The sequence below is a fragment of the Manis javanica genome, chromosome 15, assembly GCF_040802235.1.
Source record: "Manis javanica isolate MJ-LG chromosome 15, MJ_LKY, whole genome shotgun sequence".
Taxonomy (NCBI): Eukaryota; Metazoa; Chordata; class Mammalia; order Pholidota; family Manidae; genus Manis; species Manis javanica.
In genome coordinates, this window is record NC_133170.1 from 13,862,412 (window position 1) to 13,883,941 (window position 21,530).

General features: G+C 39.8%; 2 protein-coding genes across 5 annotated transcripts in view; one reads left to right on the forward strand and one right to left on the reverse strand.

The window, feature by feature from the left end:
- GYS2 (glycogen synthase 2) overlaps nucleotides 1-11,770 on the forward strand; it is a 44,989-nt gene extending 33,219 nt beyond the window's left edge. For all 3 annotated transcript variants that reach the window (XM_017662317.3, XM_017662318.3, XM_037020394.2), the window contains 5 exons: nucleotides 3,477-3,603; nucleotides 6,514-6,609; nucleotides 7,511-7,674; nucleotides 8,718-8,798; nucleotides 10,799-11,770. In XM_017662317.3, the coding sequence (XP_017517806.1) occupies nucleotides 3,477-3,603; nucleotides 6,514-6,609; nucleotides 7,511-7,674; nucleotides 8,718-8,798; nucleotides 10,799-11,020 (690 nt within the window). In that variant the 3' untranslated portion in view covers nucleotides 11,021-11,770. The remainder of the gene's footprint in view (nucleotides 1-3,476; nucleotides 3,604-6,513; nucleotides 6,610-7,510; nucleotides 7,675-8,717; nucleotides 8,799-10,798) is intronic.
- A 127-nt stretch (nucleotides 11,771-11,897) lies between these two features.
- Nucleotides 11,898-21,530, reverse strand: SPX (spexin hormone). 2 transcript variants are annotated; one of them, XM_073223014.1, is made up of 5 exons: nucleotides 19,739-21,530; nucleotides 19,481-19,538; nucleotides 19,170-19,232; nucleotides 18,369-18,451; nucleotides 11,898-15,536 (listed from the first exon to the last, which is right to left on the reverse strand). In XM_073223014.1, the coding sequence occupies exons 2-5, from the start codon at nucleotides 19,530-19,532 to the stop codon at nucleotides 15,480-15,482; spliced, it is 255 nt and encodes an 84-aa protein (XP_073079115.1). In that variant the 5' UTR covers nucleotides 19,533-19,538; nucleotides 19,739-21,530; the 3' UTR covers nucleotides 11,898-15,479. The 2 variants fall into 2 exon arrangements, with proteins under 2 accessions (XP_073079115.1, XP_073079114.1); XM_073223013.1 differs by having other exon boundaries at nucleotides 19,481-19,589.

The window sequence follows — 21,530 nt, forward strand, 5'->3', positions numbered from 1 at the left end:
AAGTTGTCTGTAGGCATATGACTATTTGATTCAGTAAATGTTGTAGATCATTTGGAATTTGAATTCATCACCGAACCTTCCTCTGCAAGCATGGTATAGTGAGAAAAGTCTACGGTAAAGATTTCAGGTTTTGACCCTGTGCTGCAACTCTGCAAAAGTAAATTAACTTCTCTCCTGGGATAAATACAATTAGACAAGTTTTTGTTTTTTATTTGTCTTTTTCCCTACTGATTCAGAGCCTGCTGTGAGCCAGGTGCTCTGCTGGAAGTGTTTGTATACAGGATTTTATTTAATCCTCTCTGTAACCTTGGCATGACCTCTAATGTCCTTTCTTCCACCCAGGGTTTCTACAATTGGCTGTTGGAGGGCCCAGAACAGCTGTGTTCTTATTTTAGTTGTGCTATCATTCTGTTTGGCTGGGAACAAATTGAATGGGCCCTGATGTTTTCATGTTCCAAAATGGGCTTTGGAGAGCACAAATTTTCCAAGCTTGGAAATGCTAAAGTAGGCATAATGGCTTTCGGATCCCCTTTGCTGCTATTTGCCGCGAGTATAATGGGCTTCCCGCTTGAAGGTTGCCCAGACACAGTTCATATCTGTGCCTTTTGTCTCTTTTCCTAGTACTACACTTTGCACATAATAGGAAATCAATTCATGTTTTGTAGAGGAAAATATCTTATCCATTTTTACTTTTCCTATTTGTGATTCAATAAACCATCAAACTGGTTTTGGGCATATTACCACTTCATCTCTTCTTAAGTTTCACATATCTCATATTTATCTACTGAGATGTAACTAATGCCTGTAAAATCTTAGTTCCCTTATATTTAAATAGGGTAATGAGAATTTCTATTCTGTCCATTTCACCATATTGCTAAAATTAAATTAGGTGATACATGTGAACATTATTTATAATAAATAAAGTATCACACAACTGTTATCATTACTGTTACATATCCAAATAAGGGTTTTTCTTCAAAGTATCTTTTTGGAACACTATCTACTTACCCCATGAATAAAAAATCAAAAGTGAAATGCCCTTGTTTAAAAAAAAATAGTCTTTTTCCTTTCCCTCATCCACTCATTTTTATTCTTTTCCTCTTCTTCTTGACCAATTCAGCTCTAAAGCCATTTGGTGGAGCAACACAAGTTACTTAACAGCAACTTGATCACACAGGGTCAACTGTCAACTTCTCAGAAATTTTGTGAACCAATTTTAAAAATAGCCATTATTTAAAACTAAATCATACAAACTTAAAAATAAAGCAGTTACATTAAAAAGAACAGTAATGCTCAAAACCCATCGTATCCTAATCCTTTACTACATTTTACTATTAACTTTGCTCTGGAAGTTATTGTGGGTATTGTAGCCACATGGTGGAAATATTCTGCAACAATGTGCTATTGCGTATCACGTTGGTAGCTTGAAATTGGCCATGGTGGGAGTACTTATAGAGTGAGAATATGTGAACACCACACAGCATGGCTTGATTAATTGTGTATTGATAGTTTAGACTTAAAGAAGGGGTGTAGATTAAACTTATAAGTGTTGTGTCTGTGGTCATTACACAAAATTGTGAATGGCATAGCAATATGAGGAAACCTTTTTAGAGTGTTCAAAAACAAAGGTCCAACTCAGCAAAGAAGTCACTCATATCAGTGATGAAGCATGTAGCTCTGCATTTCACATCCTTTTACTCATTAGCAAAAGAATCCATCAACATTTTTGTCAGAACCACTTTCAGTCATCAGTTGAAGCCATGAGCTGGTAACAAATACACAGTCTTGGGAAAAATCAACAAAAGCATTTTTGAGCATTTGATTATATAAAATTTGAAATTATGTAAAATTTGAAAAAGACCAATCTTTATGAGGGGCTTTAGGGAATGTGTACTGCTTATACTAATGGCCAGTATTAGTTCAGGCGATATTTTTACAGTCTTTGGCTGGAGAAGCTGGGGCAGCCTTGGGGCCAGACTACAGTGGTTAATGCAGCCAGGCAGGTGATGACCGGAGCTCTATTAGAGTTTCAGGTTCTCAGCAAAACTGAGCAGAAAGTACAGAATTCCCATGTACCTCCTACACCCATAGCCTCCCCCTATCAACATGGCACCATAGTGGTGTATTTGTTAGAACTGATCAGCCTACGTTGACACATTATTATCACTCAAGATCCAAGAGTCTGCATAAGGGTTCACTCCTGGTATTGTCTGTTTTGTGGGTTTTGGTAAGTGTATCATGACATATTATCAGCCATTATAGGATCATGCAGGAGACTTTCACTAAAATTAAAAATCCTAAAAATCTTCTGTAGTCTGCCTATTCAATCCTACCCCCTCCAAGCCCTAATCTTTTTTATTGTCTCCATAGTTTGGTTTTTTTCCAGAATATCATATCATTTGAATCATATAGTATGTGGCCTTTTCATATTGGCTTCTTTCATTTAGCAATATGCATTTAAGTTTCCTCCATGTCTTTTCATGGCTCGATGGCTCATTTCTTTTTAGCACTGAGTAATATTCCATTTTTTGGATATACCGCTGCTTATTTATCCGTTCAGCTACTAAAGGACATCTTGGTTACTTCCAAGTTTAAGCAGTTATGAATGAAGCTGATATAAATATCTGTGTACAAATTTTCATGTGTACACTTTTTATTTAGAAATTTTATGCTATATGTCCTTTATTATCAGCAAAATGTGTAGTAAACTTATGTACAAATATATGTTTCCTCTTTGGTTTTTTGGTTCTTAAGCATTTACTAGCACTCCACTGCTTATAGGCTGTGGTAAACACATTGGCTTTTACTCTGAATAAAATGGGAACCACTGAAGGATTTTAAGCAGGAGAGTGCATGGCATTTTTAAAGGTTCACTCTGGTCGATGGGTTGAGAAGAGCCTTAGAAGAATAGAAGGGTTATAGAAGTGAGAGAGGAGGGTGGCTTGGGTGAGGTTAGATTAGGGTTAGACTAGGTCTAGTCTGACCTAATCTAGAAGAGATACCTAGACATCTTCCCTGTCCCTTAGTTCCATTTCACGTGACTAATTCATGACTGTGGCATGTGAAAGTGGCTCATTAACAACTCCCCTCCTTCCTTCTTGAGGTGCCAAAAATTGAGAAGACAGGAGTCAGCAGCTGGAGAGCCAAGTGAGATCTTTCTTGTCCATAAAGACTGGATTGGAGGATCATAGGTTAGCATGAGAATGAAATTGGGCACACTAATTCCCTTTCCCCCAGTCTAGGTCTTGGAATCACAGAGAAAGTTAGTCTGCAGAATAGATATTTACCCAGAATGAAGAGAGGAAAAAGAATGAAGGCTTTTATTCTTTTTAATTTTTCTTTTAATCTCTCTCTCTTTTTTTTCTCCTAAATCTGGAATGTGAGGACTCCACAATATTGAAAAAACCACACTGCAGAGAAATTTTCTCTTTAATGTCTGCTTTTTCTCTTTTCTCATTAGAATTTTCCTTTTCTAGGTGATTTTACACCCAGAGTTCCTGTCCTCCACCAGCCCCTTACTCCCCATGGATTATGAAGAGTTTGTCCGAGGCTGTCACCTTGGGGTCTTTCCATCCTACTATGAACCGTGGGGTTACACTCCAGGTATGTGACAGGTGTAGATTGTAGAATGTTAATTTTATCAGTATATTATTTTATTCACGTGTGTCATATTCAAAATTAATATGTAATTTCTACTAAAGTTCTGGTTTTGTAGTTCGCTTTCAAAGTGATTTTGGTTGGATCAACCCCAGGGGTCAATTTTATGCTTTGTAGATCCTGACCTAAGAATAAGGACAAAGATTGTGGAAGTATACCAGGGGGTGGTTGGGCAATGTTTTTATAAAAATTACATATTGTTTAAGTTATCCCTACCAGTCCCATTCACCACTCTGAAGGAGAAATGGCTTCAAGTAGGCTTAATATGAGGGATGACAGTCAAGACAAAGTGTTCTTTAAAACTTATTTCAGAAGAATATTTTTTTAAAAAGATTAATGGATGTATTTAATTTTTAATAAATAACACATTCACAGGGTTAAAGAAACAGTATGAAAAGGTGTACAGTAAAAAGTGTTCTTCACACCCTTGTCCCTCTGAAGAGGTACTTTTAAAATAAAATGCCAATTCAGTGGTAGGTAGGATGACCAATGTCATAGTTCCATTCAGACCCTCCACCTCGCCCACTTTTTTTTTGAACAATAGTGGATTCTCAGATCCACTGTCTGCTGTTCCCTTCTGGTCCCCACTAGCATGGTGGCCATTAGCATCAAGAGCTATCAGTTTGTATTTGTACTGAAATGTCTGATTGAAAAGGAAACAAATACTTCAAGTCCATACCCATGCAAAAAATATAATGATGACTTTTCCCTCTTTTATTGATACTTTGATGTTTTCCTCATAGTCTGGATAAAATTCTATTTGTAATTTTAAAAGAAAAAGCTCAAAAACATTGTTACTTATAATTTATAAAGTTTGCCTTCTGACCTCAATGTCATGATTGCCCAAGTAGGAGAGAGCAACAGTCAGGGTCAGGGAGGTCATACATAGGCTGAATGATGAAGAGGGAGAACTTGTCTAATCTTTGCAATCGGATCCCAGAATTTAAATGTAGAATTAAAAATTCTGTATGAATAGAATCTTATAATCTTTACAAATAGGGGTGACATGAGGCTCTGCATCTTCTGACCTAAGGTTCTACTCTACTGCTTTAGGTTCCACTGCCAGCAGCTGTAAAAACATCAAATTTGGGGGGGAAGAATACATAAAGGCTTATCCATTCTTGAAACATGATATAGAAAAGTTGTTGATGTAATGCCTCCAGTTATCTCTCCTGTAGTTTTGAAAATTATTATTGGCATCAGATTCCCTGTTTTGAAGGTGGTGCCTTCTCATGAAATGCCCACTTAATTATCTTACATTGCTTATAACCGAGTATAGATCTTTTGAGATACAGAAACCATGTATTTCACTAATGAACATACCACATTGCTATTGACTCTTTTCTTGTTATTTCTAGTAACTGTCAAGGAAATTTCAAGGATACAGAAACCTTGAGTTATTGAGAGAATATAGGAAGTCATTTATGTTGGATAAAAGAGAATGTTCTATAGCTTATAGCAGCCTTTCTACCGGAATGTCATTTTATAAGACAAAGTTAAACTTAACTTGAAATGACAGAAGAGACATATGTAGTGTTTTAAGATAAAGGTCAGGAATGGTATAAAAGATAAGTAGACAGAAAAAGGAATTTGAGAAATACTCCATAGTAAGTGAGTCATTCTCTTTTTGAATTAACCAAAGCAAGCTGGCCACTCCTCACCTATTCTATAGTTACAGAAATAATGAGACCTCTGGTGGTTAAGTTTGGCGTTAGCCTCTTACATAACGATTTAAAAAAAAAATAATTTCTTTGTGTGATACAGTTTCTTTATCTCACTCCAGAAAGTATTCATTTAAGTCTGTGTTTTATGTTATCAGAAAACCCAATGAGTATAAGCCTGTAGCCTGTTACATTTCATTCAGTGAGTATTTACTGAGCTTACATGGGTACCTGGCATTTCACCACATGTGTGTTACTGAGTATTTAATAAAAAATAAAGATCTGTGAATGTCCATGGAATTGTAAGCAAAATTTTGTATCCATATATGTGTGAGAATTTTTCTAGAGTTTTCATATCAGATTCCTATTTGGGTCAATAATGCCCATCCCACCTTCCTTTCCTTCACCACCAACCCCCCAACAAAAATCAGAAACAACAGCTCTCCAGACCTAATCCAAAAGGAAATAGTTGCAGAGCAGGAGAAAAGGCCAGTGTCTGCATTGTTTAGAAGCAATGGGGGAATCCTTTTTGTTTTCGCCCATCCTTACTAGCCAACCAAGAGTAATTCCATGATCAAATTAAAATCCTTGTTAAAATGCAGACATCCTTGACAGAGGTAATGTTTCTTAAGATATATCCAATATCTTATGCAAAGCAAGTTTTAACTACAAGGTGAGAGAAGTCTAACAGAGACAGTGGCTTTGCTGAGCATCTGCGGAAGTGGGGTTTGCAGCAAGGGAGATTAAGATGATGGGAAGAGCTGGTCGTGGCCAAAACGTATTTACCCACCTCATAAACTTGCCAGATACTTACAGACGTAAGTTAAGGATGGAGCAAAAACCAAAACTGGCTGAAATGAGAGCGCTAGTATAGACTAGCTGTTCCAAACAAGAGCTCTGGAGCTGGACGCCTGATTTCAAATCCCAACTCTACCATGTCCCCTGACTTTGTGAAGTTGGGCAAGTTATTTAACCTCTCTGTGCCTCAGTTTCTTCATCTGTAAAAATGGGGATGATAATAGCCTCTCTTCACAGGGTTGTTGAGGAGATTAAATGAGTTAATAATACACACAAAGGGCTTAGTACAAAATTGACACACCTATTACTGGGTGGATTCTAGCTTTTTCCTCCTCTGTGTGCCTACGAGTGTGTAGGAGCTGGTCTGAAGCTGAGCCTCTCTCTGTTTCCCTGGCAGCTGAATGCACTGTGATGGGGATCCCCAGTGTGACAACCAACCTCTCTGGCTTTGGCTGTTTCATGCAGGAGCACGTGGCTGATCCTACTGCTTACGGTGAGGCTTCCCATCATTCACCAAACCTGGAGGGAGAGGTGACCTCTAACCTAACAAAGCACAACGTCTTTATAGAGCCCCCACACCTAAAGCTATCCTGATGATTAGACTAATGTTTATACTTCTTAATTAAAAGTAGACTGAATGACATAATCCATAGAAAAGACAAAAATGCTATTAGTATTAAATATATTGCCCAAAAAACAAACTACAAAAGGCATGCTAAAGTTGGACAAGTCTTGCCCTTTTACCTCTTATTTTTGTGAACTGTTTGGCTCTCTGCTACCTAAAAGCAATATTACAATAACCATGAACTTAGCGTATGTAGTTTACTGGTCAGCATTGTTGTTTTTTAAAGGGCCATGCCAGGTTAGCAAAATTCACTCAAATTGTTAAAGATGGCAGAAGACTTTGCCTGTCGCCCTCTGTATCCCTGTGTTACCTAGCAGCAAGAAAAGCCGAATAGGATGGATTCTCTGCCTGCACATCGCCACTTCCCTGGTCTTCCCCATTTGCATTGTCACTGTTCTCTTCAGGCTCAGGCTGTGGTTCTCAGCCATGGCTGCCTGGCGGCAACGCTGGGAAATCTGAAAAGCCCTTATTCCCAGGTGTCTGCGGGGAGATTTGGGTGAGTGAGCCGCCCCAGGGAGAATCACCGATTCAGGGTAACCGCATCTGCCAGATTTTCTAGGAAGATTGATTTTGTTGGCTGTGTGTTGGTGACAATTGTAAACCATTAGGAGATCAAAGAAGAAGTACAGCCTTGAGTGGGCCCAAAGGCAACAGGGGGTAAGGGAGTGGATAATGCACGTGGTCTAGGATAGCACCCAAGAAATAGTGGAAGAACCGCTCTAGAGCTTAACCTTACTGTGACCTGCCCTTTGGCTTTTGTGCCCCTCAGGAATTTACATTGTCGACCGGCGCTTTCGCTCTCCTGACGACTCTTGCAACCAGCTGACTCAGTTTCTCTATGGATTTTGTAAACAGTCGCGCCGCCAAAGAATAATTCAGAGGAACCGAACTGAGAGGCTCTCAGATCTTCTGGATTGGAGATACTTAGGCAGAGTAAGCAAGCTTGTGATCAAGCGGACCACTCGAAAAATCCCACTGGACTAGAAAAGGATTGGTTCTAGTCATAATCTGTAAGGTCAACTAGGTATCACGATTGTTAAAATCTCAGTGATATTTTAATGTACCTTTTCACTTAATATGAGTTTATAAAGTCCTAACCCCGATTCTTCATATTTAGTCTGAGACCAGAACATCAGGATCCAGCAGTGACCTTACTAGCCATTTATTCTATTGCCAAAATGCTTAACTTGATGCATTCCAGGTATTGTTTCATGCATATGAGGAAAACATTAAGAGAAAAGTCTCTGTTTTGTTTCATGCTAAGAGATAATGTGATCATATTCCTCAAGTACCGTGGGGAGTGGGAATAATACTGTTTTTCAACAGGACAAGTAGAGGAAATACCGCCTTTCAATCATGCAATAGGTTTATAAACACCTAGCGGTTCACACATCTTAAATATGATGTAATAAAAAATAAATTGACTTTGCCTTCACATAATGTATCTGCTTTAAATAGTGCTAAATGCTCCCTGACAAATGCTGGAGGCCCCATTTCCTGAGTATTTACACACGCCAATGCCAGAGTTCATTACCATCGTGGGTGATTAATTTTACTGTCATCATTTTATAATGAAAGCAGAATGATAAGGACCTTAGAAGTTATGTTTCTTACCTAAGGTCTGAAGAAGGATTTAAATCCCATTTGATTATTCAGGACCCATCTTTTTGCTATGCCTACTGCTTCTTTGTAGAACAAAAGCAGTGTTTTCAACCACCTTAGCACTTCGTGCCAAGTTTAGTGAGACCACTGTAGCTTTTTCTTCCAACTTTTTGTAGTATTCCTTTACCTATCCATTGGTAAATAATAAAACTATAACTGTCTTTTTTTTCTGATTCATAAACTTTGGATGAATAGATTCTACCACTTTAAAAAATATATATTTTATCATGAGAAGGCCAAGAACTTAGATACTAACTTGGTTATTGAGATATAGAAATCTTTTTTTTTAACCTGTGAATTGCTTTCCACCACAGTATTACCAGCATGCAAGGTACCTGACATTAAGCAGAGCTTTTCCTGATAAATTCCACAGGGAGCCTACATCACCGCCAACAGTAAGTATTTTATGTATTGGTTTGAGGGCTTAATTTAAAAGTAGCTAAGTATACAAGCTCTTACAGCTTTTCAGAGTGCATCAGAACAAAGCATAGAGGGACTAATAAACCAGGTCAGCTCAAAGCCCTTGGTCCAGTTAGCCTTCTGAATAGGATGAGCCGCCAGCTAATTCATGCCATCGGAGAAGCACTTCCCTCTTAAAACTCTCCCTGCCTTAGTGCTTGAAACCGCCTCACTGTGTTAGACATTCATTCTTCTGAGAATTGGTGAAAAATAAAGCCTGCTCTAATAGGAAGTGAATTCGCTCTCCAAGGATGTATGAAGATATAGGGTGTCTGCATGAAAAGCACCACATGAACAGCTGGACTAGATGAGTGTTTGTGTTCCATTCGGCAGTGCCCACTAGGGAGTCTTCTCCTAAAGTTGTCTTAGACATTTATATTCATGAGACTAGCCTAGGAAGGATATAAGATAGGAAACACAGCCTGAACTAGGCCAGCATCCGGCATTTCTCTTCAACAGGCTTAGTTTTTAGGGCAATCTATACAATGGTCCCAGAGCTAAATTTCTTTGCCCTTCTACCCACCAAATGAAAGCTTAGATGCAAAAAAGATGAGACCCATTCTATTGGTTATGAGATCCATCTTAACTTAGTATTTGCATGCCCCACAGGAGCCAATGTCTCATGTAAATCTCTACAGACAAGCTTCCAGGGTCTCTGGCAAGGAATGTGTGCAACAAGAGTCATCAACTTCAGGGACTCCTACGAGCTCGTCAAGTATTTGTAGATCCTCTGAGTTCAAGATGTCATTTCCCAATCAGTAGTCACCTTTACTATAAACAATGTACCTAATAACACACCTTATATTCTATCTGTATCGGGTGTCCAAGGGAACAGATCTGGAAAGTTAGGCTAAGGTAAAATTTGCCCATTAGAAAATGTTCATGACTGTAACAGAGTTAATTGCTTAGCTCATTTAGAGTCATCATTCTGCTTGATGGTAATGTACCTTATTTATCCGTTTATACAACTTACTCAGCTAATAAGTATTGAGCTTCTACTGTGGCCCAAATCCTAAGTGCCGGGACTTGACTCTTTTTTTATATCCCTTTCAGGTAAAACATCTGAACTTTGCAATGACTATATATGTGACATAATAATAATGTATAAGAATATGTGAAATACAGAGTGACAAATGCTGTAACAATTTTATCCTTTTGTCTTCCCTATGGAGCAGGTGCAGCCCTAGAGGGCCAGGATCGTGTTTCTCATTTTTGTTCCCTCAATGGCATTATGGTGCCTGACTCATGGTTGGGACTTAGTACATGTCTATCAAATCAAATTATTTTACTATCTTAGGTAGAAGGGCAATTTGATTAAAATCTACTGCTATTTACTCATTAACTGAATTAAAAGTAAGTGGTGGGATTTCAGGGTTAACGAAGTGGCCTGGCTTTGAGGATTCTTTCAAACGGTGGTGGTCTGTGGTAGGTCCCACGGGCTTCACCTTCATGGAAAAAATATGAAGCATGACAGAGACTGACGATAGCGGCAGTGTAATGTGGCCGTTGGTATTAAAGGCTCTCAAATGACCACAGATCTTGGTACAAATCTTTGCTCTACCACTTACTTATATGCTCTATGACCTTGGGCATATCATTCAGCCTCTCCGTCCCTCCATTTCTTCTGTAAATGGGAGGAACAATTACACAGAAGTGTTGTTACAAAGATTAAATAAAATTAAGATCTATATCTATATGTACATACAGCACTTGGCACATTTAGTGCTTAATAAAAGAAAGCAACTTGTTTAATGAATCTCTCTTAGGCTTGGTGGTACCAGAGTCAAAATGAATCAAAGTGAAAAACTCCTGAACAGATCTCAGAAAATATTCAACAATTTTTTTTTGTATTAAATGCACATGCCAAGCGTTTACATCTTCCAAACATCAAGAAGAATCTGTTTCAACGTGTGTGACTTATTTTTGTCTTTGGCAGACCGAAGGATTTAAGTACCCCAGGCCTTCCTCGGTGCCGCCATCTCCTTCGGGGTCTCAGTTCTCCAGTCCGCAGAGCAGTGACGGGGAGGATGGCGACGGGGATGAGAGGTACGATGAGGACGAGGAGGCTGAACGGGATCGGCTAAATATCAAGTCCCCAATTTCTCTGGGTCATGTTCCTCGTGGGAAGAAAAAGCTGCACGGGGAATATAAGAACTAAATTCCACACCTGTTAAACAGGTCTAATTTAGTAAGAACACTGTAAGAATGATTACTTAAAGAATGAAAACACCACACATTTCATGTCTTCTTTGAAGGATTATAGTGGGATTTATCCCCTGCCTAAAAACTGGAGGTGCAGTGAATGGCGGTTTTGTGATTTACAATGTATCCCACGTTATTTACTCCAACTCCTTCACCCCTCCCCCCAGTAAATTAAGGGATAAGAGAAAGAATGAAATGTGTTTAAAATATTTACTTAATGTACCAAGAATTTTCACTTACAAGTGTTTATTTTTAAATTTTCATCATCATAATCCTTTGTTTAATATTCATACAGCTTCTGTTCCTACCAAACAAGTCTCCCATTTTCCCCTAAAGCATCCTGATCTTAGCCATGGATATGCACCATTTATATATTTTAAAGAACTCACTCTCCAGTGATTATTTTCATTGTTCACATTAGTCAGAACCATGTACTTGTATCTAGCTTTGCAGCTAATTAAAATCCATAAGAAAGTAGCTATCTTATATCACATTTTGATACATATTAAATGTAAATATACAAACATATTTACAAGGTCACTTTTCAAATGAATAAGAAGATGTTACCCTCGGTACTGTACCATCTGACTGTAACAATCTTTCTACTGTTTACAAGGAAAGACCTTTTTGGAAACTTGACCGATCTTCCAAGGATGATGAATTATTCAATCCAAATGAATAAATATAGCAATATTGAAAAATTTAACTTTTATTGGTAATGTCTTGTTTAAGATTCTTTTAGACATTTAAATAAGATAACTTGTGTAAAGCTCCTGCTATGAAATAGTGCCTTATGAAAGAAAACATTTCAAACTATCATTCTAGCAAAAAGAAATTATGAGTTTACTTTATAAAAAGGACAGCATCTCCAACACATTCATGATGTGCTTAGAGATATTGAGTGATTGTAGTTAAACATATTTATATTTTAAATAGAATTATATCTAAATTGGCAAAGAAAACAGAACAAAAACCCACAGCGTTCTTGTTTTGTCACAACTGAGTATTATATTTAGATCACAGTGAATACCCTGGTTGGCCTATCAGTTGGCCTAGGTCTATAGAGGCTCGAAGAAGTTTTAGTCTCCATGTTGGGCCGATTGATGGCAGCAAGCCCGGAGTAACAATAAAGGTGTGTCAGACAATTTAAGACCAGTGGAAAGGTATAATCCAGCTTTCCTATTGCCCCATTGTTCAAAAATAATACGTGAGTGGTGAATTCAAGTAACAAATCAGGCCAAAATGGAAGACAATTACAAATTCATGTCATTTAGAGGTTCAGGAAGCAGTGAAATAAATTAAGCCTAATCCTAGAAAAATGCCCTGTGGATGACAATTAACCTAACATCTGCAGAGAAGTTTGGAAACCTCAGCCTAGGAGATCAGTAAAACTATGAGGTGGATTTGTATTCTAGTACAAATTCTCATTTGCTGATGTAGCAGAAAGGTCACATGATAAAAGCGGTTTTACTGTTAACAACAACCCTGAAAATGTATTCTGAGTAAAGCAGCACAATGTGCGTGTTCAAATGATACCCATGACTGTTAACGGGTTGGTTCATGGTGATGGAAAGCTTGAGCTATTCAGCAAAAGACCCTCTTAATATAAAACTTTAAATTCAAGTGCTAGTTGTTTTTTTGTAATGAAAGAAGACTTCTCTGATTAGAAATGTGTTCAAATGATAGGACACAGAGAAGTTAACTGGCTTGCAGACACCTGGTTTTGAGTGGCATGTGTAGGAGCCGGAGTTTCTGCCCTGCGCTGGGTCCGCTATTCAGAAGCTGTGGCCACTTGACTCCATCCCCTGGGCCCAGTCATTTCTTTGTTTTTTCCCCAAGACTGACCAAGCCCAGTGAGAAGCAACAAGTAGGACAGTTAGATGAATAGTTTTTATGGGTCTGACCAGCTGACACACACTTTTTTTGAATGCATTGTACCACCTTCCCTTCCCTGGTAAGAAGGTGAACAGAGTGGGTTTTACATTTTCAGGTGACAATACAAAATGTTACAAATGCTATGCAAATAGTTTACCAGAGCACAACCCTCAGAAGAGGGATGGTCCAGTGTATTTGGGAAGGTTCAAGGATGCTTCATAAGATGAACCTGAATTCCTGTGAGGTTTTGTGTGGGATACAATTGCCAGCTCCACATGGTGGTTATAGGGATCAGACCATAACAGAAATGAATCCTTACTAAAGGAATTACATCCAGTAGGAGGAGGCCAACAAGTTACATTCCCAACCTCCCTTTTGCCTGAAGCCAAAGTAAAGTCATGTAACTCAAGGGAGATAGCATATAGGCTTTTTATTTCTCATAGCCAGGCAGAGAAAGGCTAGCTGGGGGCTGATTCTAACACGCCAGGGTCTATTCTCCTTCTCTCCTCTCTCAGGATCACAGTGGGTGTGGGAGGAAGGGGAGACATGCACTGGGGGAAACCCAGTGAAAGGAAGGAAATGACAGCCCACACCAGAGGCTAGACAGCCCCAGGGAACATAGGCGACCCAGGCAAAGGGCGTGAGGACAACTGAGACTGTGGCTGCAAGTCCAGCCTGGAGGGAGGGGTATTCTGGCACATGGATATCCACTGGAGACAGATATATCCCAATTTTAAAAGACAAGCCATACAATGTGAACATTTCTGATCACTTCTGACATGTTCATTTCAGTTTTGAAAAAGAACTCAAGAGAGTTGCAAAGACACCCTGATATAAAAAGTTATAGCAGACTGGGCATAGGGGCCTTTACGTGACTACCGTGAAATCAGCAGATCGGTTGGGCAGGAGAACATCCAAGGACTTCAAGTACCTGTACTGCTTGGGGCTGATATTTTAACAGGTATCGGTCATTTAGAAGGTTTTGAAACTCTTGTTTTAGTGTGAAATACTGGACGTTGTTCTAGATAGCTGTGGGAAGGATCATTCCGTATGACAGAGTTTAAATGTGTTTTTGGAATAGGCACAATGTTTAAATAGCCAATATGAACAAGTCTATGTCAGATGAATAAAAGAATTCTCAATAAAGTGCACAAATGTGCTGTCTAGAAAAATCTACTTTAAAATCAAATCATAACCAATGACAGGTACCCCATAGATTTTTTTAATGCTAGCATATTATTTTTCCAATGGAGATCAATGTTACATTAACTTGAATATAGTTTCATTATTCAATTATGAGACAAGACACAGGCAAAATCTTATAAGCAGGGTTTTCACTACTTAACACAATGAAAATAAAATAACAAGTTACAAAGACATCCACATAGATATTCTTTAGCTACTACTAAATAATGGCTCAATACTGATGACACTGAGAAGTAACAATACCTTCCACCTATGACATTTATCAGCGACTCAGTTAATTAGGCCAAAAATAATTAACATGATGGTTATATTGTAATGTTACATAAATATGTTATGTATGCTTGCTGTAGGGGTGTGTGTGCATTTTTTTTTTCAGATAGTTTTGAATTGAACCAAATTGACTTTGAAAAGGAGCACATTAGGGATATTATAGTGCACTTAACATTATCAAGGTACCTTATGTAATGTTTCAGCGTCAAATAAAGCCTAGAGCTCTAGTCAGAGTTAGCAGAGTCTGCATCTATTTAGCCATGAACAATGGGTTACCTCTGAAAAACTAGTTTGTACCTTTTGGACAATATACACAGGAGTGCGATGTGTTTCCATCTCCTTATTTCCCAGTAACTTTTAGATCCCTGTTTGTAAACTCACTTTAGGGAGATGCCCGAAGAGCACAGGGGAGAGCTCTCCGCTGTGGAACCTTCCACCAGCCTCACCAATCGATTGTCCCCTTTCAGCAACCACACTAAAATGTTCTTATCACAGGGCTTCTTCCCTGTCATCATTCCTTCCTGTTTCCCGTCCCAACAACTTCCCTCTCCTGGATCAACTACTAAAGGAACCACACTCTGCTCCCCAACCTGCCATGCTTCCCCCGCCCACCCTCCATGGAGATGGGCAAAGGGGAAAAAAGGAAATGAGATTCACTGCTGAGTGACAAGACCAAGCAGACAACTAAGAATTATTAGATCAAGATGGATACTTGTAACAGAAAAGAAAAATGCTCCACAGACAACTAAGAATTATTAGATCAAGATGGATACTTGTAACAGAAAAGAAAAATGCTCCAACAGGCTTCAGGCTTATAATTATAAATGCTCTAAAAGGTTTGGCAGTAAGACACAAGGTAATCCAAATAGATCTGAAGCAAGGACCAAAGGCAATGATGTTCTCAGCTAAGAACCCTCTACACTACTTTTGCTTCTGAAACAATAAAATGAGCTGGGCCTGGTCCTAGTGTTACAAATAAAGTCAAAAGAATCCAAGGGTTTTCTTCACATGGTCCACGTTTTCAATGAGAACAGAACCACAATTGAGTGTCATCTGGTATGTTTTCACCAGTACAGCAGATTGTCTTCTACGAATCTCATTTGCTCAGGTTCCTTCTCCAACTGTAAGAAAAAAAAATTCCATAAAACAAACACACTTGCTGTGTTTTAAACAAAGAAAAGCTGAGTTGAAGAGAGCCTTGGGAAATAAATACTTAGCCCTGAGGTATGTTATCACTCATGCACTCTGCTACTGAAAATCCAAAAAACTGTGCTTTGATTTTATTTGGTTTGAAAGATTTTCCCCTCAGCTTAAGATGCATCAGGGAATTTACATATTACCTGTAAACTTCTACAACGAATGAAGCTAAGACGTGGTACATGTTCTGCTCTAAATATGCCTCATGTCTAAAACGGCCACCATTAGATCCATTCAACTGCAGCAAGCTACTGTCTCCATGTTTCCAGTTAAAATGCATCTTACTTGGGAAGGGTGACCTAGGAACACATTTGCACATACTCTCTTATTAACTGAGCTGGGGTCTGGGGAGGAAATGGGACAAAGGGGAAGGACACCAGTTAGCGGGATGGGATTGCAGAACTTCAGAGTGTGAACTATCATTCTGGACGCAGGGATAACTCAGGAGGGAGATGATAGCAGGTTCCTGGGACTCTAGAAATGGGTAAAAGGGCTAAAACCTACCATGGGGTAGAGGGAGGGAGTTGCCACACATAAAATGTCTCTTCTAGTTTTCTCTAAGAGAATCTCTAGATAAAGCCACCTTCCCTCAGTTACAAACGAATCTGAGTATGTGAATCGTCACATTTTAACCTGAATTGCTAGCACATTTTGAAATAGTGCAGACAATGGGCTGCCTTTAAAGAGAAGGAAAAAAGAAAACCTCAACAAGAAAGGCATGATTAGTGACTAAGTCACTAATAAGTCTAATATATGGGAATCCAAATCTTTTCCATCAATTTACACTAATAAAATTTGATTCTCTTGTCTTATCATCAGAGGCAAGCCAGTTGGGAAATGTCAGTAATGAAAAAATTATATTTGTTTTCCAAAAAAGACTTGAAATGGGGATCTATAATCACACATCTTTCCAGAATTCTCTAATTTACATCCCTCTCCTCTTTAAAATGGGCTCTCCTTTTTATTCCAGCTCACTTTCCTTTCCGGCTCTGCAAAACCTTCTCAACAATCAGATCTAAAACTTGACTAACAACCCTTCCCGGCCAGCATTCTCCTCCTGCTGAGTTCAACAACCTCTGTGCCATAACCAGATTCATCTCCCTTCACCATGGCATTTCTCTGCTGAAAATCCTGAGGCATCTTATTGAATCTCGGATAAAGCATAAGTTACCTTCTGCTCTTCATCCCAGTTCCAGGATGTGCCTGCTATGTGATAGTGGTATAATCTTTTTGTGCCTCTATTTCCTCATCTGTAAAGTGTGGATAATAAGGTGCTTACCTCTAGCGTTACTGTGAGACTTAACTGTGTAATTCATACCACATGCTTAGAACAGCGCCTGGTACATTGCATTATAATAAGCCCCCAGCGATTAGTCTCGCGAGAACCAGGAGTAATAGTAGTCATCCCTTTAGCATAACCACGACTCCGTAACCACAGAATACATTCTGCTATTCCACAGGCTGCTCACTCTATCTTTTTACTACAAAGGCCACTCTCATTCCTGCATTTGCTCAATCTGCTTTCCTCTCTGCCTGCCACAGTACATGGCACCCCGGGGCAGAAATGCATATTTGCTGAATTAAGTATGAAAACCTCTCTACTCACCCATGCCAGCCCCGGCCTTGCCCTGAGTTCAGAAGCTCCAATTTCCACTCTCTTGCATTTTCTTCCCATAGGTATTTTCTCACAACATAGCCATAAGCTTGAAGCCAGAATACCCCTTTTGCTCTCTTTCCCTCCCCACAGGGTCCACGCAATACTAGGCACACAGCATAGATGTTTTCCCCATCAGCACAAGGGTCAGACCCCCAGGCCAGCAACCAGAGCTTTGACCACCAGACCACCCATTATATGATTTCATGCATTTCAAAATTTAAATTATGTCCCAAGTTTAAATAATGTCACAATTTTGAGAGAGCAAATTCTATTTTTATGCTTTGATGACCTCTATTATTACCAGTAATCGAAATTAAGTACCTTGTTTCAATTGGCTGTCATAGCAACCCTGCACATGGGTATCATTGTTTCATTTTCTCAATAATGATGCCCAGGCTCAGGGTCATCCAGTTAGTAAAGCAGCAGAGCCAGAATTTGAACTCAGTCCTGTTAGACACTCCAAATTAGCTAACCTATTACCAACGTGCCTTAATTCAACTAGTAGTTTTAATGTTACATGGACAGTGTCTCTATTAGAAAATTTCACCTCATTTTGGTATAAAAGAAGCTGTACAGTGTAGAAAATATTACACAGGCTTTGAATCAGACCTGGTCCATATCTACTAGGGGGAATTATATGAAACACTGTGTTTGTGAGAAATGCTTCATATTCAGCAATTTCATTTGGTTCAAGCTTGAAAAGCGAGGTATTATTGCATTTGCGATTATTTAAACCTCTTTTGGCCTCAGTTATTCAACAATAAAATAGTGATGCTGAACTTTGAGCTTTTTCAGTTCTAGCACTCTAAGAGAAATAAAGGTTACACTAGGCTCTGGATTGTGGAATTAATATGAAATTCTCCAGTGCCATCAGGGAAATCTTTTTATGTTCTTGGGACTCACTTCAATGAGAAATTACTGGTCTTTATACAATAAATACTTCAGGGGATTTGCCTGTGTGTGTGTGTGTGTGTGGAGCAACTGTCAATTATTTTTAAAAATCTGGTAAGTAAAGGCAACCCTGTTGTACTCAGCACAGAAGCCCAGAAGTCATCAAAGCTTGTCTGTGCAGCAGCTGGAAGAGGTCATATGCTTGTACCTTCCTGTGGGTTTGCAAGGGGGCCATCAACACAGGGGCTGCTTCTGGAAGAGTTAGTAGCTGGGGATTTGGGCTTCGCCTTTCTGGAGAAACAAAAACACACACAGATCCTACTAGCATTTGAGTATTCATGTGGCTACATCCTATCGCAGTCTGCTGTAATATCAGGAAAACCTCAGAAATAGACTTTTGATCGGTCAACAAGGATGCCTTACACGGAAGACTGATTTTTATAAACTGAAACATTTTGCATGTCCCTTGGCCATCACTTGCACTTGGTCATGTTGTGTATTACAGGTGCAGAAGAGAATTTGAACTATATGCTACAGAGAATTTCATGAAAGGAGGGAGGAGTCAGATAAAAAGCCCATGAGAAATTCCCCTTTCAGAGCTTAAAATGGAATGTCAGGGCAGGAAGGTTTCGGTGGGATCCTGCGGGGACCCTGGACTGCCTCCTCTCCTTCCGCCCAAAGAAGTTTGAGATCATGATGTACATCTCGGTCACATGGAAGGCCAGTAACACGCCCCATTCTTAACCGACCCTACTTATTAACTATCTCTGGTTTGAACCGTTTTATAGTCCTTTGCAGTAATACAACAAGGGCATAGGTTTGACGTTTCTGGGTAAACTATGTTAATAATAATAACGACAATGACACCAGTGTTTAAGAGGAAACTGAAGGTCCTGCCTTTCGGGGAGGTACCCTTCCGGGGCTCTGGCCCTGCCACCACCCCCTCCGTTCCCTCGGGGCGAACCCCGGGCTCCGCCGCCCCGCCCGCCGCCTCGCCGCGGCCACTCACCCGGCGGGGGCCGCTCGGCGACGTCCTTCCTCCGGCTCTGGTGGGAGATGAAGCGGCGCCCCTCTGCAGAGACCGGGCGCGAGCTCAGCGACCCCCGCTACGCGCGGCCCGCGCACCCCGGGGCCGCCCACCCCGGGGCCGCCCCCGCCGCCCCCCTCCCAGCCCCCAACCCGCCCCTCCCCCTGACTGGCGGAGCCCAGGTGACTCCGATGATTTAAGAGGACAAACTCCCGCGGCTGTCCGTCCGTCCCACGCATTCATGCAGCCCTAGAGGGGAGGTTTGGGGGCGGAGCGGAGGGTTGGGGACGTACGCGCGCCCCTCAGGTAGAGCATGGCCTGGGGGGTCCAGTTCCTTCTCTCCATGAGTCTCTGCAACGCAGGGGGCACAGAAAAGCGGTTCGCGAGGCATCGCAGCCCAGTCTTATTAAAAAAAGAAAGAAGGAAAGTGGGGCAGGGAGGGGAAAGAGAAAAAGTGAGGAAAGAAAGAGAGAGAGAGAGGAGGGGAGAGAAGGAGGAAGGGAGGGAAGAGAAAAGAATGTTCGGGAGCCCTCAGGTTTGCGCTGGGTTACCTGGGGCGCACCGCTGCAATTTCCCACGAAAGAAAACACCAGGAAAAGGGCCAACGTTGTTGCCACCAGACTTCTGAGTCCCTACAAGAAAAGATGAACAGAAAGTCATTTCTGTGCCAGCAGGATTTTCTATTTCTTTGATGGCTGGACCATTGCAAACCCCTTACATGTTGCTATCTTCTGTTTCAATACTCATTATGTAGGGGAGATGGCTGTTCCTGAGCCTACCTTCTAGTTAATCCACAAAACAGTTCTTTAAACAAAGAAAGAAACAAATAAACGACCGATTAAAGAATTAAATATATAAATAATAAATATTTTAATCACTTAACCCAAATGAGTACATTTTTTTCATAGTAAAATCAAATGATTCTGGTATTTTAAGGCATATTTTTAAATAGCCTCTAGACTCAAAAATGCTTATTAAGCATAGAATAGGTGAAAAGCTATGAAGCTTTTTATAAAATAGCTAAAAAAGTCTCAAGTAAATAAAACTTCTACTTACCTTCATGTTCTAATCCTTTCCAGAACTTGCAATAGTTATACTTTACCTGTGAGTTTCCTAATCTTGCTGTGAAGGCGGGGCTTTTAAAATCTTGGCGTCAAGGGCCCAGCCTGATCTTCAGTAGTTAGGGGGTCCACAGGGACTTCTTGTCAGTCATCAAGACTGAGAGGAACTGATGACTCCTCCAGGGAGATTCAGTTGCAGGAAGTAAGAGAAATGATTGATGGATTGATGGATGGACATCATTGTTTAGATACTGACCACCTCGGCCAGGAGATATTCTGAATATATCAGCATCACTGCCTTTGCTTTTCCCACTAGCCTCAAGGTATTTATTATCATCATCATCATTATTATTATTATTATTATTAATTAAAATAACTAACCCAGGCAGAATAAAAAATAAATGAATAAAGTAAGAAAATCAGTCTTGGGTAACCAGCCATCAAGATGTCACTGATGACTAAAGATGAATCATTGGGAGAAATGAAAAGGTTAGGAAATCTCAATGGAATTTGACATCAGTTATTCACATAATTACTATTCAATCAATTAACAGATATTTATGGAATGCCTACTATATATCAGACATTCTTTCTTTTGGTTCATGGGACACAGCCATGCATTAAAAAGACACAATCTCTGCTTTGATTGAGTTTGTCTTCTAGTCAGGGGAGAAACACTCTAAACTAATAAAAAGGTAAATAAGGGAAGGTGATTATGGAATGTTTTAAATGCCTTATAATGTTAAAAGCAAGGTGATGTGATAAGGTGGGATATTTTAGGGAAGGTAAAAATCGAAGGGGTCTGGGGTCTGGATAGTTGGAGTAAGAATTAGTATTCCAGGCAGAAGAAAGAAAAACACACTCTTGGGATGGCCAAGAGCTTGGCTCATTTGAGGAACAGGAAGGAAACCAATGAGCCGAAGTTGTGTGGATGACAGATGACCTGGAGGGCACTTTGAGATGAGTGTGGAGAGGAAGAAATGGGCCAGTTCGTATGGTTATAAGCAAAAAATGATGATGGCTTAGACTTGGGTGTACTTGGTACGAATGGAGAACTTTAAATGAATTTGGGATGCATGTTGGAGGTAGAAAATATAGAACTTGTGGATAAATAGGATATGAGAGAATGATAAAAAATAAATCAAGGGTGATTCTTGGCATTTTGGCATAAATATTAGGTGAATGATGAAGCCATTTACTGAAATAGGAGGGACTTCATAAGGAGCCAGTTACAAGAGGGAAATTAAGAGTTGTCTTTTGGACATACTAAAATTAAATGTAT